The 15,351-nt window shown below is 48.1% G+C and overlaps 1 protein-coding gene across 9 annotated transcripts in view; it reads left to right on the plus strand.

The window, feature by feature from the left end:
* The window catches only part of PKNOX2 (PBX/knotted 1 homeobox 2), a 309,668-nt gene that overhangs the window by 267,245 nt on the left and 27,072 nt on the right, over positions 1–15,351 (plus strand). For all 9 annotated transcript variants that reach the window (XR_013959564.1, XM_080650408.1, XM_080650409.1 and 6 more), the window contains one exon: positions 4,359–4,547. Coding sequence is in view for 8 of the 9 variants with exons in the window: in XM_080650408.1 (XP_080506534.1) it covers positions 4,359–4,547 (189 nt within the window). In the remaining variant the exon portion in view is untranslated. The remainder of the gene's footprint in view (positions 1–4,358; positions 4,548–15,351) is intronic.

Raw genomic sequence — 15,351 nt, forward strand, 5'->3', positions numbered from 1 at the left:
AGAAGTCAGAGCAGCCGAATGAGGGGAGGTTGCCAGGGAGGGATCTGGAAATAACTTAAATATCCCCAAAGCTATTTGGTTTTTCTGGAATCCCCAATTCCTGTCACTGAGCCACTTTCTCCCTAAACCATGCACCTTTAAACTGCCATTTTGTACATATAATTCCAAGGGCCGGGATTGAGGGCAGAGCAACATAGGCAACCGGCTTCACATCCTAGTTCTGTTGCTTACCAGCTGTGTGACTAAGCAAGTAAGCAATATGCCTGGGCTTCATTTTCTCCAACTGTAAAATGTGGGCTTGCGGAGGTGGTTGTGAGGTACATAAGACAAGACGTGCCATAGGTCTAGTACAGGGACTGGGACATAGTCAGAATAAGAAATGTTTGGGTATTGTTATCAATCAGTGCGAATTTATAAACACCTTGTACTGTGCTAATTACTCTAGATTCAAAACGAGATCTTCATGGCCAAAGTCGAGTAGATAATTCAGGCAAGAGCAAATATTTATTCAGTGCCAACCCCATTTTTTAATTCAAACAATCATACCAAAGTCAGTATTCTCTGTGCCTGGGAGAGCCCAGGCTCCATCAGCTCAGCCCCATGGAGGGAGCACTTAGGACAAGACCCTGTGATTGAGCCCTGCATGAAGACCCAAAATTGTTGGTTTCAGCCTTTGAGTGACACTTAGTCTAATTCATAACTCCAAGAGCCCTTAATTAGTTGAGTATAGTCCCTGCCCATCAGACAATTCAAATGCCAACCCAGGCACTTTCCACTTGAAATGCCAATGAGGCTCAGAGAGTGGTGTGGCGCTGGCAGTTCTTTGCACAGCAGAAGTCAGAATTCTCTGCAAGAGATTCCCTCCTTGTTTTTTTGGGCATCCAAATACCAGCCAGAAGTGGAAGGGGAGAGTTAAACAGGGACTCTTATATATTACTTATGGCAACATAAATGGCTCTCCAAAGGCAACAAGCCTCTCTCTTTCTCTTTAATCCTTATTGGGTATCCTCAATGGGTATTTTTTCATTGACCTTTTTTTTTTTTTTTTTTTTAGAGAGAGTGGAGGAAGAGGTAGAGAGACACATCAATTGGTTGCCTCTCATTTGCACCCCAACTGGGGCCTGGAATCAAACCCCAGACCCTTGGGTCTGCAGGCTGATGCTCTAACCACTGAGCCCCCTCTTTTTGTTTAAAATATATATATATATATATATACAAAATTGTAGATTCACATGCATTCATAAGAAATAGTACAGAAAGGTCCCAATTCCATTCGCACATGACTATAGTATAGAACAGTTTCTCAACCAGGAAGTAGACAAAATACAATCTGCCAACCTTATTCAGCTTCTATCAGTTTTACAGCCGTGTGTGTGTGTGTGTGTGTATGTGTGTGTGTGTGTGTGTGTTTAGTTCTGTGCAATTTTATCACACGTGTAGATTCATGTACACACTATGGTAGTCAAGATACTGAGCAGTTCCTCCTGCCCTTCTCCAGCCCACTGCCCACAACCATTAATCTGTTCTTCATCTCTATAATTTTGCCATTTCAAGAATGTTACAGCCCTAACCGGTTTGGCTCAGTGGATAGAGCGTCGGCCTGTGGACTGAAGGGTCCCAGGTTCGATTCCGGTCAGGGGCATGTACCTTGGTTGTGGACACATCCCCAGTATGTGCAGGAGGCAGCTGATCGATGTTTCTCTCTCATCGATGTTTCTAACTCTCTATCCCTCTCCCTTCCTCTCTGTAAAAAATCAATAAAATATATTTTTTTAAAAAAAGAATGTTACATAAGTGGTATACAGTATACAATATTTTGAGACTGGTTTTTCTTTCTCAGCATAATTTCCTTGAAATCCACCCAAGTTATTAAGTGTACCAACAGTTTGTTCCTGAGTACTAGTTCATGATATGGATGTACCACAATTGCTTTATTCATTCACCTGCCAAAGTATATTTTGTTGTGGCATGTTTTTGTGGTTTTTTCCCCCCAGTTTGGGGCTATTAGAAATAAGGTTTTTGTGTAAATATACACTTTTATTTCTCTGGGATAAATGCCCAAGAGTGCAATTTCTGGGCTGTACTGTAAACATACATTTAGTTTTGTTATGAGGTTTTCCAGAAGGGCGGTACCGTTTTACACACCCACCAGCAATGTATGAAGGATCCAGTGTCCGTCCCTTGTCAGCATTTGGTGTGATCACTCCTTTTTATTTAACCATTCTTGTAAGCGTGTAGTGATATCTCATTGTGGCTTTAATTTGCATTTCCCTGATGGCTAATGACATTGAACATCTTTTCATGTGCTTATTTGCCATCTGCATATCCTCTTCAATGCAAAGTCTGACGTTGTCTTTTGCCCATGTTCTAATTGGATTGCTTGTTATTTTACTGTTTAGTTTTGAAAGCTTTTCATATATTCCAGATATGCTCTTTGTCAGATATGCGGTTTGCAAACATTTTCTCCCAGCCTGTTTGTCCTTTCTTCTTCCTCTCGGGTCTTTGAAGAGCGAACACTTTTCATTTTGATGAGGTGCAATTATCAAGTTTCCCTTTTCCAGGTTGTGCTTTTGGTGTCGAATGTAAGCCCGGTAAGGCTAGTCCTTGGTCCTGATGATTTTCTCCTGTTGGTTTGTGTTTTGTGTGTGTGTGTGTGTGTGTGTGTGTGTGTGTTTTCTAAAAGTTTTATAGCTTCATGTCTTACACTTAGGTCTTTGATCCACTTGAGTTTATTTTTATGTAAGATGTGAGATTTACATCAAGATTCACCTTTTCACTTGTGGATGTCCAGTTACTCCAGCACCATTTAAACAACCCTTTCCTGAAAAGCAACTTGGCAGTATTTATCATGAGCCTAAACAATGAGCATAGCTGTTTTTCCTGTCACTTCTGGGAATTCACCATAAGGAATTAATGCAGAAATAAGAATAAAATCTATAAGCTTGGGAAATAGTAACTGTAACACTTTTTATAAAATTGAAAATTGGAAGTAATCTAAATGCCCCCAGATAAGGAATTGGTTAAATAGGGCACACATTGAATAATTTGCAACAATTAAAAACATATTTGCTCAGCCCAGCTAGAATGGCTCGGTGGTTGAGCATCAACCCATAAACGAAGAGGTCACTTGTTCAATTCCTGGTCAGGCCACATACCCGGGTTGCGGGCTCCAACCCTAGTAGGGGGTGTGCAGGAAGCAGCTGATCGATGTTTCTCTCTCATCGATGTTTCTCTCTCTCTATCCCTCTCCCTTCCTCTCTAAAAATTAATAAAAAAATAAAATAGAAAATATATTTTCTTAATAACTTCCACCCATTCAATAAACATTTAATCAGTATACACATGTGTTGGTGCTGAGGATGACACGGTGAGCAAATTAGACACCATTCCTGCCTCTAGAAGATCATGGTCTAGAAGGGAGAAGAGAGAGAATAATTTTGCCACTTAGAAAACTACAACTGGTAAACTAAGGGCAAAACAGGACACAAACTTGTATGCACATGTGACTAAAATGTGTTAAAATACATGCATGTGGAAAAGAATATTTATCATTGTTTTAGGATGATTGGATCAAGGGCCATTTTTGTTGTTGTTTTCCATCCTCTATTCCCATACATCCCATTCACGTTCTCTTTATAATATTAACAATGATAAAGAGAAAAACTTCTATTGAGAAATAGCTTCTTGCCATGAAAAGGTTAGGAATGTCCATTTGAAGAGGTGACAGGTACACGTCAACCCAAAGGTCACAGAAAAGGCCACCCCAGTTAGGTTTTCCAAGGCCTAGCTAAGTCATTCAGTCAGCAAGGATCAATGAGCATCTGCAAGGTGACCTGTGTCACGTGATGCACTCAGCAGGCATATTTAAGAATAGACCGTCCCTGACCCCTGAGGCACTTGGAAGGAACTCTAATCTCATCTTCCTCGCCCTCATTCAGGCTTCACTCTTTGCAGCTTGTGCATCCACTCATAGGACCCTCTTAACCAACCTGCACAGTTGTTAGGGAGGATGTCTTTATCCCTGTTGTCAGACTGTAAGCCACAGATTGCTTAAGTAATTGCCCAAGGCCAAACAGATCACAGATGGCAGGCCTGGGGTTTGGGGGCCTGGTCTTCTACTTTTAAGGCCAGTACTATTCTCAGAATACCACCACTGCCCAAGAGCAGCTGTGACAACAGTGGGCTCGGCATAAAGCAATCGGCAGTAGGTCATGAGAATTCAAACCATGTGGATGAGAAAGCATATACCTGGGGCAGGTCATGGGCTCCTGTCCCCTGGTGTGCCTGGGGCTTGGGGGTCAAGGCAGCAAGGGGATGTGATATAAACACGTGGGCTCACCTCTCCTCCCTCCCCACAGATGGTGAAGGCAATCCAGGTCCTGAGAATCCATCTGCTGGAGTTGGAGAAAGTCAATGAACTCTGCAAGGACTTTTGTAACCGTTACATCACCTGCCTCAAAACCAAGATGCACAGCGATAACCTGCTCAGGAATGATCTAGGGGGGCCCTATTCCCCCAACCAGCCCTCCATAAATCTTCACTCACAGGTAACCACAGGGCGGGGTCCTACCTCCTAGGCTTTAGGAAAAGCCAGATGTAGGAATGTCCGAAGGTCCTGGTGACGGAGGACAATGGATTAGACTCATTGGATCCTTTCCCGGGGAGGCTCCTACCCTGGTCAACTCTTCCTCCTGTTCATCAAGCACCACAGTCCCTTTCTGAGCAGTGATCACCATGACAGAGCAGTAGTGTTGCCTAGAAGGTGACCAGAGCTGAGAGGGACATGGGGCAGGAAGTTTATTTCCTCTTCCCATTGCTTGAAATCACCAAATCACTTTATTACAGATCTGAAAACAGCCGCCCAGACTTCTGCTTGCTAATATTCTCTTGAAATAGACTCATTCCTTCAGAGTCTTATTGTACTTTCCCTTATGATCAAAATTAGCAAGAAACTTGCATAAAAGAGGACAATAATTGCTCAACGAGCATCTCGTTTGTAATTTATTAGTTTCTATTATTGTGGGTTACCATGGCGACGCTGCGCAGCCCGGGTGACGGGAGAGATGCAAGATAGGCGCCGAGGAGGCTGTGAGGCCTCACCAAATGGAGATGCACATTTTTATCAGTAATTTTCATGAAAATAATAAGTGAGGAGTTAATGAGATGGAAAGCCATCCTGTGGCTATTGTGAATTTTTTTTAAGTGTTGATCTAATTAGAATGCATCGGTCAGGAAAAGTAATGAGGGTTTAGTGCCTCACAGAGATGTGAGGATCATATCAGAAAATTAGCACCAGTCTTTGGAAATAATCAGGTCCTTAGAGAGGTGCTGGGTTTCCCCTCTTGGGCCCTCCCAACTCTACCCCGAGCTCTGGTGTTGGGGGTGCACCAGGACAGTGGGGACAGAAAGAGCCATGGGGCTGGGCAGTCACAAGGGCCCCTCAGGGTTGGGGTCCTGAGGCTGACATGTGGGTCTGGGCAGCAGGGTCACTGTGGAACTGGCAGAGACACAGAGGGCTCTGCATGAGCGAGGTCTCAGACGCTGGCTGTAAAGCCAGCCCCTGGGGTCCCAGCATTCGGTGCCTTTGAGATCCAAGGATAGAAGACAGCACTTTGATTCCTATCATGACCCTAGTCAGATCTCTGCCGGCCATGAAGCAGGCCCTGAGGCGGCCACTGCAGAAAGGCTCTGATCCACTCAGAAAGAAATCAGACACTCGGCAAAAACAAAGGCAGCAGGAAAGAGAAGAAAAGACACTCAGCGAGGCATTTCCCAAACTCGGCCCTTCGTTTCCTACTTAGTCCAGGCGTCAGTGGTAAATAAGGTGATTGCACACAGGCTGTTGCCAGGGCTTTGTACCCTGCTCTCCAGCCTGCTCTGGCTTCCTCAGCCTACCCCCCACACACACATGCACATACACAATCGCACACACATGCACGCACAGTCATACACTCACATGTGCACGCAATCATGCATGTACATACACATACATGCATTCACACAAATGATCATACATGCACACACATGCACACATTCATCTGTTTGGTGCCACCCCCACATCTCTGCAGGACCAAATCCAGCTCTTCCCCAAGGGCAGTAACAGGGCTGTCCTCCCAGGGGGGGGCCTCCCTGGCACTCTACCCAGAATGGACTTTTCTCTTTGGGCCATTTGTGTGGTAAATAGCACGTGTGACTCTATATTGTAATCACGTGCCTACGCCTCATTTTCCTCTCCTAGATCACAACCATGATTTGAGTAGAGACAGTATTTTATATATTATTATAGTCCATGTCCAGCGGCGGCTATCATGGGGCCTTGTGCATGAGAGGCAGCCAAAAGGAGTAATATGATGAGAAAGATGGCGAGAGAAAGCCAGAGGAGAAAGGAGAAATAGAGGAAAGGGAAAGGAAAAGAAAGACAGATGGCAAGGGTCTTGTTCAAGAGGGAGGTAGAGAAAGGCTTGGAGGAACTGGAGGAATGGAAGGGTTGAAGGTATTGGAGGAATGGAAGGATTGGAGGAATTGGAGGGATGGAAGGATTGGAGGAATTGGAGGGATGGAAGGATTGGAGGAATTGGAGGGATGGAAGGATTGGAGGAATTGGAGGGATGGAAGGATTGGAGGAATTGGAGGAATGGAAGGGTTGAAGGTATTGGAGGAATTGGAGGGATGGAAGGGTTGAAGGTATTGGAGGAATTGGAGGAATGGAAGGGTTGAAGGTATTGGAGGGATGGAAGGATTGGAGGAATTGGAGGAATGGAAGGGTTGAAGGTATTGGAGGGATGGAAGGATTGGAGGAATTGGAGGGATGGAAGGATTGGAGGAATTGGAGGGATGGAAGGGTTGAAGGTATTGGAGGAATTGGAGGAATGGAAGGGTTGAAGGTAGTGGAGGGATGGAAAGATTGGAGGAATTGGAGGAATAGAAGGATTGGAGGAAAAGGGAAGAGATTCAGACCTGGGGAGGGAAGTGAGGTGATGAAAGGCAGAGGCAGAAAAGATGCAAGAAGGACCGGCAGCAATCTGAGATGAAGGATGTGGGTCAGTGCAAAGTCCGAGGTGTGTGGAGAGTGGGACCATGTGCTGTCCCCATCCACACCCCTGGTCAGGCTCCCACCATTGTCTCGCTGAGTAGGCTATAGTTAGCATGGGCCTTCCAAGGAAGGAGCGACCCAGGCTCCCAGGAGACTTTCCAGTGGAGGAGGCAGCCTTGAGATTCGGGCACAGGAGCCAGTACAGAGAGGAGAGAGAAAACCAGTGTATGTGTGCATACATGTGTGTGCACGCATGTGAGTGTGCGAGCGTGTGTGTACACATTCGTCATGGTTCGATCTTAATCCCCAACCCCGAACTAGTCATTGAGTGCCAGCCTGGTCTGGGAGGGGTGTCTGCCTCTGGAACATGATCCTGGGGATCAACATCCCTGCAGCCTGCCAGCTTTGTTGCAAACTGCTGGCTCATGGTTTTCCCCGCATGCTAATCACTCCGCCTTGTGTTGCAAAGTAGATGTTCTTTAATCCAAATGTGTCCCCCTCACCACCTCCTCAATATCATACTGTGCCCCCATCCATCTCTGTGGGGTCAGGGCATGTTTCCTGCTTGGTGAGTTTTCTCTTTGGGGGTGCAACAGGCATGAGAAGTGAGGGAGACTGCTACTACCAAGCTACAGAACTAAAAGTTTCAGGGACTCTCTCCTCATCCCTGGAAAGCCATCCTGCACCGCCTGCACCTGACATCAGGTGTCCAGGCTCCTCAGAGCCCAGGCTTCTTACAGGGGGAGCATCCTCAGCAGGAAGGCTCATATTAGACTCTGACTCAGGGTTCTCCTGCCTTAGATGACACAAGCTACACCATCCACTGGAGAGAACCTAACTCCCACCTTGCTCAGGTATTAATTTGACCTGAAATCCATCCTTCTGTGTCCATGGAGATTTAAATCTCAGCTCTATGCCAGGACAAACCCAGCTGAGCCATGGTTCTCATTCAGTCGCCAAGCATTTGCAGGCACTTACTGTACACACCAAACTAGGCCAGTAAGAGGGACTATGAGTCACATCTGAGGAGCTAACCTATGTGAGCCGTGGAAGGCTCAGGGTCAAGGGAGTACTGGGGAAGGGCAGGAAAGGAGCTGCCAAAGAGGAGCGTCAGAACAGGGTCTGAATTGAGCAAACCACGTGTGTGGCCTGAGGTTGCCCAGTCACCACTCGGCATCCTTCCTCCCCCAGGGAAAGCCCAGGCCCAACCTGCACACTCTCATAGCCAGTGGGCTAGACAGGCAGCAGGAAGGGTTGGCCCACTGTGATTGGAGATGTTGTAGATTCACTGGACTTGGGAGGACTTCTTGGGGGAGGAAGTATTTCAGGCCTTTTGTGGGGGAGGAGTGAGGGTTAGTAGACTCTCTGGGATCTCTGAAGGTGAGTGTTCCCAGCTAGAGAGAAATCAGGGAGAAGGTAAGAAACAGAGACAACCTTTCAGAATCCCTGGTGAGAAGGAGCATCTATTCAGACACCTACTGAACCTGCTGACTTCCAAGGATAGAAAAGGGGCTGCAAGAAGCTAATAATGATGTCTACTTGTTGGAAGTGAAAATGGAGTCCTTTCACAGAGCCCTGAGACTAGCGTTTCTGGGGACCCAGGCATGAGAGGTTGAGGTGTTGTGGTGAGACTTATAGGGATGGAAATGGAAAGCTGCCCCAGATGACTCCTCACTATCTGTCCCACTGAGGAAAAAGTCCAGCCTTGTCTTCATCAAGCCCAGAAGAAAGGCCACAGCCCAAAATTATGTGCCATTGGTTCAGCCCATGTCAAGGCTTAGTTCAGTTCAGTCTTTGGCCCCGTCCAGCTGCCTTAGTCTCTGTTCCCGGCTGCGCTCAGATAGGCGCTGCATTGCTGCACTAGGCTCACGCCTGAAGCCTGTGATTTGAGTCTGCATGGTGGCCACAGGCAGCTGCTAGGGCTGTATGGCTGCTATGGAGAGAGAAAGCAGGAATTCATGGGGTGAGAGCCTGTTCCGGGGGTGGGGGTGGGGGTGGGGGTGGGGAGAGGGTTGTTAAGCTTGGATTACATTATCTCAGGCTTGGAAAGGACTAGGCATCCTTTCAAACTAACCAATCAACTTCCCAATTTTTCGGGGACTTCTTATGGGTCCTCCCCCACTAACTAATTCATTTCCTAGATCTTCTGGGGATTTTGTCCCTTATCCAATCTGATCCTTTTCCCAGGCTAGGCTCCTCCCCTTTATAGTCCCATCTTGGCTTCTACTGCACATGCCTTAAGGTAGAATGACTTCCCCTTGGGCCATCTTGGCTTCTATTGGGCATGCATCCAACAGAGGAATTTGCCCTCCTTCCCCCGAAAATCCAGTACCTGGCTGGCAGTTCCCCTGGGGTAGACTCTTCCTGCTGGTTAGGGGATTGCTCAGGGATTACCCAAATATGAAGTCCCAAGGGCAGAGGAATGTGAATGAGCCTGTGGATGCTATAGCTTCCTCATGAAGCAGGCCCAATATTTGATCCAGCTCCCTCATTTATTATGCTCAAAGTCTGATTCTCTTTGCTCCCTTTCTTTATTAATATCTAGCTACCTACACTAACACAATTACCAAAGATTTTAAAGGTAGAGGAGAGTGTAGGCAATGGGTAAGTTTTGGAGACATGATGGAGATACATTAATTGAGTATCCAGCCACCTCTTGTGTTGCTCAAAGAAGACCTGGCAGAGAAAGGGGAGAACTTCAACCATTACTGTGCGTACCAGGTGCTCTACATGTATTATCTTATTTATTCCTCACACAGAGGCTACGAAGTGCACATTATTTTCTCCATGTGGCACCCAAGGAAAGGGAAGCTCAGAGAAGTTAGGACACTGGCTCAAGGTCACACACCTAATAAGCAGCAGAGTGTGGGATGGGTCACTTCAGGTCGATGTTCTACTTATAATAAGTCCTTTTACTTTTTTGTGGCACACGGGAAGGAGCACCAAGGATCCTGGGGCCTGCATAGGGAGGCGCCACCCTCCTTAGCTGTAGCTCAGGGATTTAGAGACTAGAGGGGAAGAGCCCAATTAGGAAGCAAGAATTTGGATTTGCTAATCTATTGGAAGTAGGGAGAAGAGAGGTACAAAGTGAACAGAATACTGAGATTCTGGGCTTGGTCGACCAGATGCACTCCAGCTGTGTGCATCCCTAAGAAAACAGGGGCCTAATCAGTGCATCCCTCCTTGGGGAAGGTGGACTTGCCTATTGACCTACACAAGGAGTTTGCATTTGCAAGATTAGCAGGAGGCCAGGGGGGCTGGGGCAGTCACCTCAGCCAGGGCCCGGAGTTCTGCCCAGTGGCCAAGCACCCTAAGGGTGGGACCAGGAGTCTTTCCAGTGGGCGGGGGTAGGAGAAGGTGCCCTACCTGCAAGATCACCGCTGAGATGAAAAGGGAGCACCCCCAAACCAAAGTGACAAGAAATTGAGTTCTGGGAGCTACCCTGCCTAAATCCTGCCTTAGGCATTCAAGCTATCCCTCCTGCCAGTTCCTACCCCCAGCCCTCCAGCTCAGGGGGCCGGGACCAGGAAGGCGGCCCTCCAGCCAGTCCAGTGAAACCTGAGCAGGCCTCCTTCTGGGAAGGAATGTTCCTTAAGAGCTGCAGCTGTTCCACGTCCCCACAGGCCAGAGTGCCTTTCCCTTGAGACTAAAGCCCCCACAGCAGTGGAATAAGAACAGGATTAGGTGGCTATTTACATGGGATTGGCTTCCCTGAGTTTGGGAACCCAGCTTTTTTGGGCCTAAGACAGGACGTTGGCGCTGCCAGAATGAAGGGACACTGCCAGGAACGGGTGTTTGGGGACATTGGCAACCTTCCCGCCCGCTAAGGCACACACTCACCCTATCTCAGGCCAAAGCCCAGGCAGGCCACATATTAACTGAGCATCTACCATGAGCCTAAGACTGTGCTAGGTAGTTTGGGGGAATTCAAAGATAGACCCCTCTTTCCCTCAAAAAACCTGCAACAATAACAAGAAAACACACAAAAAACCTGCAACCAAACTAGGGAAGTAATACACATGTGCCATCTGTCCAGTGCAGCGGTCGCCAACCTTTCGGACCTCGCGGACCACTGGTGCCCGCTGGTCCAGTGCATCTGGCCGCAGGAAGCATTAGAGTCAGAGGCTGGACCATGGGAAGAGGGCTCTCAGAACCATCTCCCCCACCCCAGCCCTGGCAAGTCAGAGACACACCTGCCCTCCTGGAGGCCTGGGAGTCTTTGGGGAGCCTCTCTGAGCTGGTGGATCAGCAGAGACGCCTAGTGGCCGGATGTGTGGATGGCAGACAGCTGGGGCCCCTCTCCCCTCAACCCACCCACTCAAGAAATCTTAGGCAATGACCTTGGTTTTTCTAGTCTTCAGGGGGAGGGACTTTTACAAGTCATCCAGTTTATCCCCCTTTTCACAGGCATCCAGGTAAGATGAAAATTCTAGCCTTTCAAAATAACTCACAAGGAAAGCTGTCCTATCAGTTCTTGCCTTCACTCCTCATTTCTTCCTCCTATCGTGGTTTATTCCAGGAGTGTCTTCCTTTAGTGGAAGTTGAGTCTTCCCAGACAGCATAAGCTCTTTCCCTACGAACTGTGAGGATTGGTGGCCGGCAGGTCAGACTCAGTTCCTCCTCGGCTGACTGCAGGCTGCAGCGTCAGGGTTCATAGTCACTGGCAGGTCACTGTGCACTCCCTGCTCCCACTCCCCTCAGCTTCCAGAGGCAATCACAGAGCCTTCACTCTTTCTTAGTAAGGTCTTTCTTAGTAAGGTCTTTCAAGTCGTCCTTTTGTTGTTGTTCCAAAAATTAGACTTGGAGTAAAACTCACCTGGTGACCACTGTGATCCAGCAAAAGTGACTGATGGCCCCAGGGAGCGAGGGCCCTGCAGCTGGTCATGGCCGAGTCCGGGGGGTGCAAGCTCTCTGCTGGGTGGTGGTGGTTGTTTTTTAATATCTTTATTGACTTCAGAGAGGAAGGGAGAGGGAGAGAGAGATAGAAACAGCAATGATAGAATCATCCATCGGCTGCCTCCTGCAAGCCCCCACCCCACTGGGGATTGAACCCCCAACCTGGCCATGTGCCCTGACCTAGAATTGACCTCTAACCTCCTGGTTCATAGGTCGATGCTCAACCACTGAGCTACACTGGCCTGGCTCTCTGACGTTTTGAAGCTGCTGCCTACTGCTCTGCCCCCGCCCGAGGGCTCTGGGCCTCTCTGTGTCTCAGGGGAACAGTAGGAGCAGGAGGCCAGGCTTATGGGTAGGCCTGGGAAGGCTCCTTCCCTCCGACTCCTGAGCCAAAACCGTGGCTTCTGAGACATCACTCCGGAAAACTATGGAAGCGTTCAGCTTTTTGGCCTATTTCCTTCCAGAAATAAACCTTACTACTAGGAAGTAAGAGGCCCACAGACTCCCCAGTCCCGTGGTCGGCAAACTGCGGCTCGCGAGCCACATGCGGTTCTTTGGCCCCTTGAGTGTGGCTCTTCCACAAAATACTACAGCCTGGGTGAGTCTATTTTGAAGAAGTGGCGTTAGAAGAAGTTTACGTTTAAAAAATTTGGCTCTCAAAAGAAATTTCAATCGTTGTACTGTTGATATTTGGCTCTGTTGTCTAATGAGTTTGCCGACCACTGCCCCAGTCCAATGGAGTGGCCCCACCACAGAAACCGGGAAAGTACCCAGGATTCCCAGGCTTCCGGCAGTTTCCCACGTGTGGGAACATGTTGCCATGTTCCTGGGGGGAAAGACAAAGAGCCCTTGGGCTGGATAACCAGCTTCAGCTCCTGGTTCTGGACACTTCAGGCAGAGATGTGAGATGAGCTGGAAGTGCCCCTCGCCTCGTTAGGGGAGCTCAGGAGCTGGGAGGAAGCCGCGCTGTGCGGGTCTAGAGAGAGCAGCATCGCCTGGGTTGGAGTCTGATGATCCCCAAGAGGAGGCTGTGAAGAAGCTAATAATACCGTGTGCTTAGCCAACGGTTTCTCCCCAAAGGGCTCCCACAGCTGCCATAGCAGCTCCCTCCTTAGAAAGACCTATAGACTGTTCCCAGAGACTCGGACCGCTGTCGTCTCCATAGAGACAGATTCAACCTGAAATAGCTGCGAAGTCAAGTCTCAAAGCTGGTTGGGCTACAGCGCCGCCTTCAGGGGTGCACCGGTGGCCCAGGACCGTCCTAAGCAGGGAGGCGGGAATGAGGGCATGCGGCAAGGACTGACGCCATGGCAGGTGTGCACCCACGTGAATCTCTTCCATTGCAGGCAGCCCTGGGACTCCTGGGACAGGTGTCAGTCATGGCTGTGCCACTCCCTAGCTGAAGAAGTGGGGAATGATTTATTGGGTGCCTAAATGTGCCTGTCGCTGCACACGTGGGAGCCTGGCTGGCTGACCGCAGAGCACAGCTCTCTGTGGGAGCTTCAGGGCTGCACTCAGAGCCGGGGGACCTGGGTTCGAGGCACAGCAGCTTGACTAGGAAATAACTTCCACTTTCTGGACCTCAATTCCTATTCGGGCAAATGTAAAAATCTCTCCCCTGCTGACCACGTAGGGAGTGGTGAGATGGAAATGAAGTGGCATGTGAAAATATGCTTTCTATTATTCACATGTATGACAAATGGGGAGTTTCCAGACCCATCTGATCTTTGGGATCACCTGAGGGAGGTTAGTAAAAGTGCAGATTGCTGAGGCTCTGATTCAATGGCCCTGAGAATCTTTATCTTTAAAAACATTCCAGTCCTGTCTGGTGTGGCTCAGTTGGTTGGGTGTTATCTCGTGTATGGGAAGGTTGCTGGTTTGGTTTCCGGTCAGGGCACATGCTTGGGTTGTGGGCTCTACCCCCTGGGTTGTACAGGAGGCAGCCAATCAATGGTTTGCCCTCATATCAATGTTTCTTTCTCCCTCTCCCTCTCTCCCTTTCCCGCTCCCTTTCCCCTTCCCTTTCCTTTCCTCTCTCTTTAAAAATCAATTTTAAGATCTTTAAAAAAAAAAACACACACACACCCTAGTGTTCAGGCAGGTTTGTAAATCAGCTCATATTTACAAATGTAAGGGGTGAATATCATTTTCCAGGACCTCAGGGATGCCAAGATTTTGCTTCTTTTTTCTGCCCAGTTAAGATGCGGCCAGCCTGGCCCTACCGTAGGTCTCCACCCATGATGTTCTCCATTCCACTCCTTTGCTGATAGAACTTGGCTGCCTCTCAGCACCTCCCAGCACAGACCCAGAGCAGGAGGAAAGGGTAGGAAAGAAAAGGGTCTGCTCCAATACATACATTGCCCTTCGTTACCCAGACAGGGTGAGCTGGCATGGAGGCGGGCCAAGCCACAAGACCGAGAACCAGCCAGAGTTTGAATAAGCAGATGAAGTATTTGCTGATGGTAAAAGCTTACTCTTTTGCCTCTGGCTAGTAAAATGTGTGTTGGTTGGATCCCAAGGCACACCTCTTGTATTCATTTTACTGATTTTGTGTCTTTCTAACATAGTTGGATAGTTGGGGGATGGGGGGAATGTGGGACAACTTTCATGTTTGAAATCCCCCAATATCCTTACCCAATGAGAAACGCCATGTCGCAGATGAGTTCAAACGAGATCATTGAAAAGTCGTCATGAGGTTTAGGGTGAGTGCAGGGAGGGACCTCCTTCCCTATTAAACTCACCTTCCAATTTTGCCTCAGCTTCAAATACCATCATTCTGTCCACATCCTGGGAGAATGGTTGGCTGGGGTGATGGATAAGAGGAGCTTACCCTTGAAGCAGACACATAGGTGAAACTCGGGGTTTCAGGGTTATTGGATGTCAGCACTGGGCAGACATGTTGTGTAAACGGGGGGACTGAGCCCTCAGAAGGGGCCTGACTTGCCAGTTGCCAGACCCATTGTCTTTGCCCTGGTGCCCACGCTGCCTTTGTCCTCTGGGTGTGGGTTATCGATAATAACTATGTATTGAATAACTATTTCCTGAACCCCTGTGACTCACGGAGCACCTTGCAGCTGGAACCTTGGAAGCTTTTTATCTGACCTTCAATTCTAAATGATAGCTTTTCTGGATAGAGTAAGCTTGGTTGTAGATTCTTGTTATTCATCACTTTGAATATTTCTTGCCACTCTTCTGGCCTGCATAGTTTCTGTTGAGAAATCAGATGACAGTCATATGGGCATTCCCTTGTAGGTAACTAACTGCTTTTCTCTTGCTGCTTTTAAGATTCCCTCTTTGTCTTTAGCCCTTGGCATTTTAATTATGATGTGTCTTGCTGTGGTCTTCTTTGGTTTTGGATATAGGTTTTCAATATCTTGCTCTCTCTCTTCTTTTGGCACCCCCATAATTTGGATGTTGGTACA

This window comes from Plecotus auritus (genome assembly GCF_963455305.1).
Source record: "Plecotus auritus genome assembly, chromosome: 13".
Lineage (NCBI taxonomy): Eukaryota > Metazoa > Chordata > Mammalia > Chiroptera > Vespertilionidae > Plecotus > Plecotus auritus.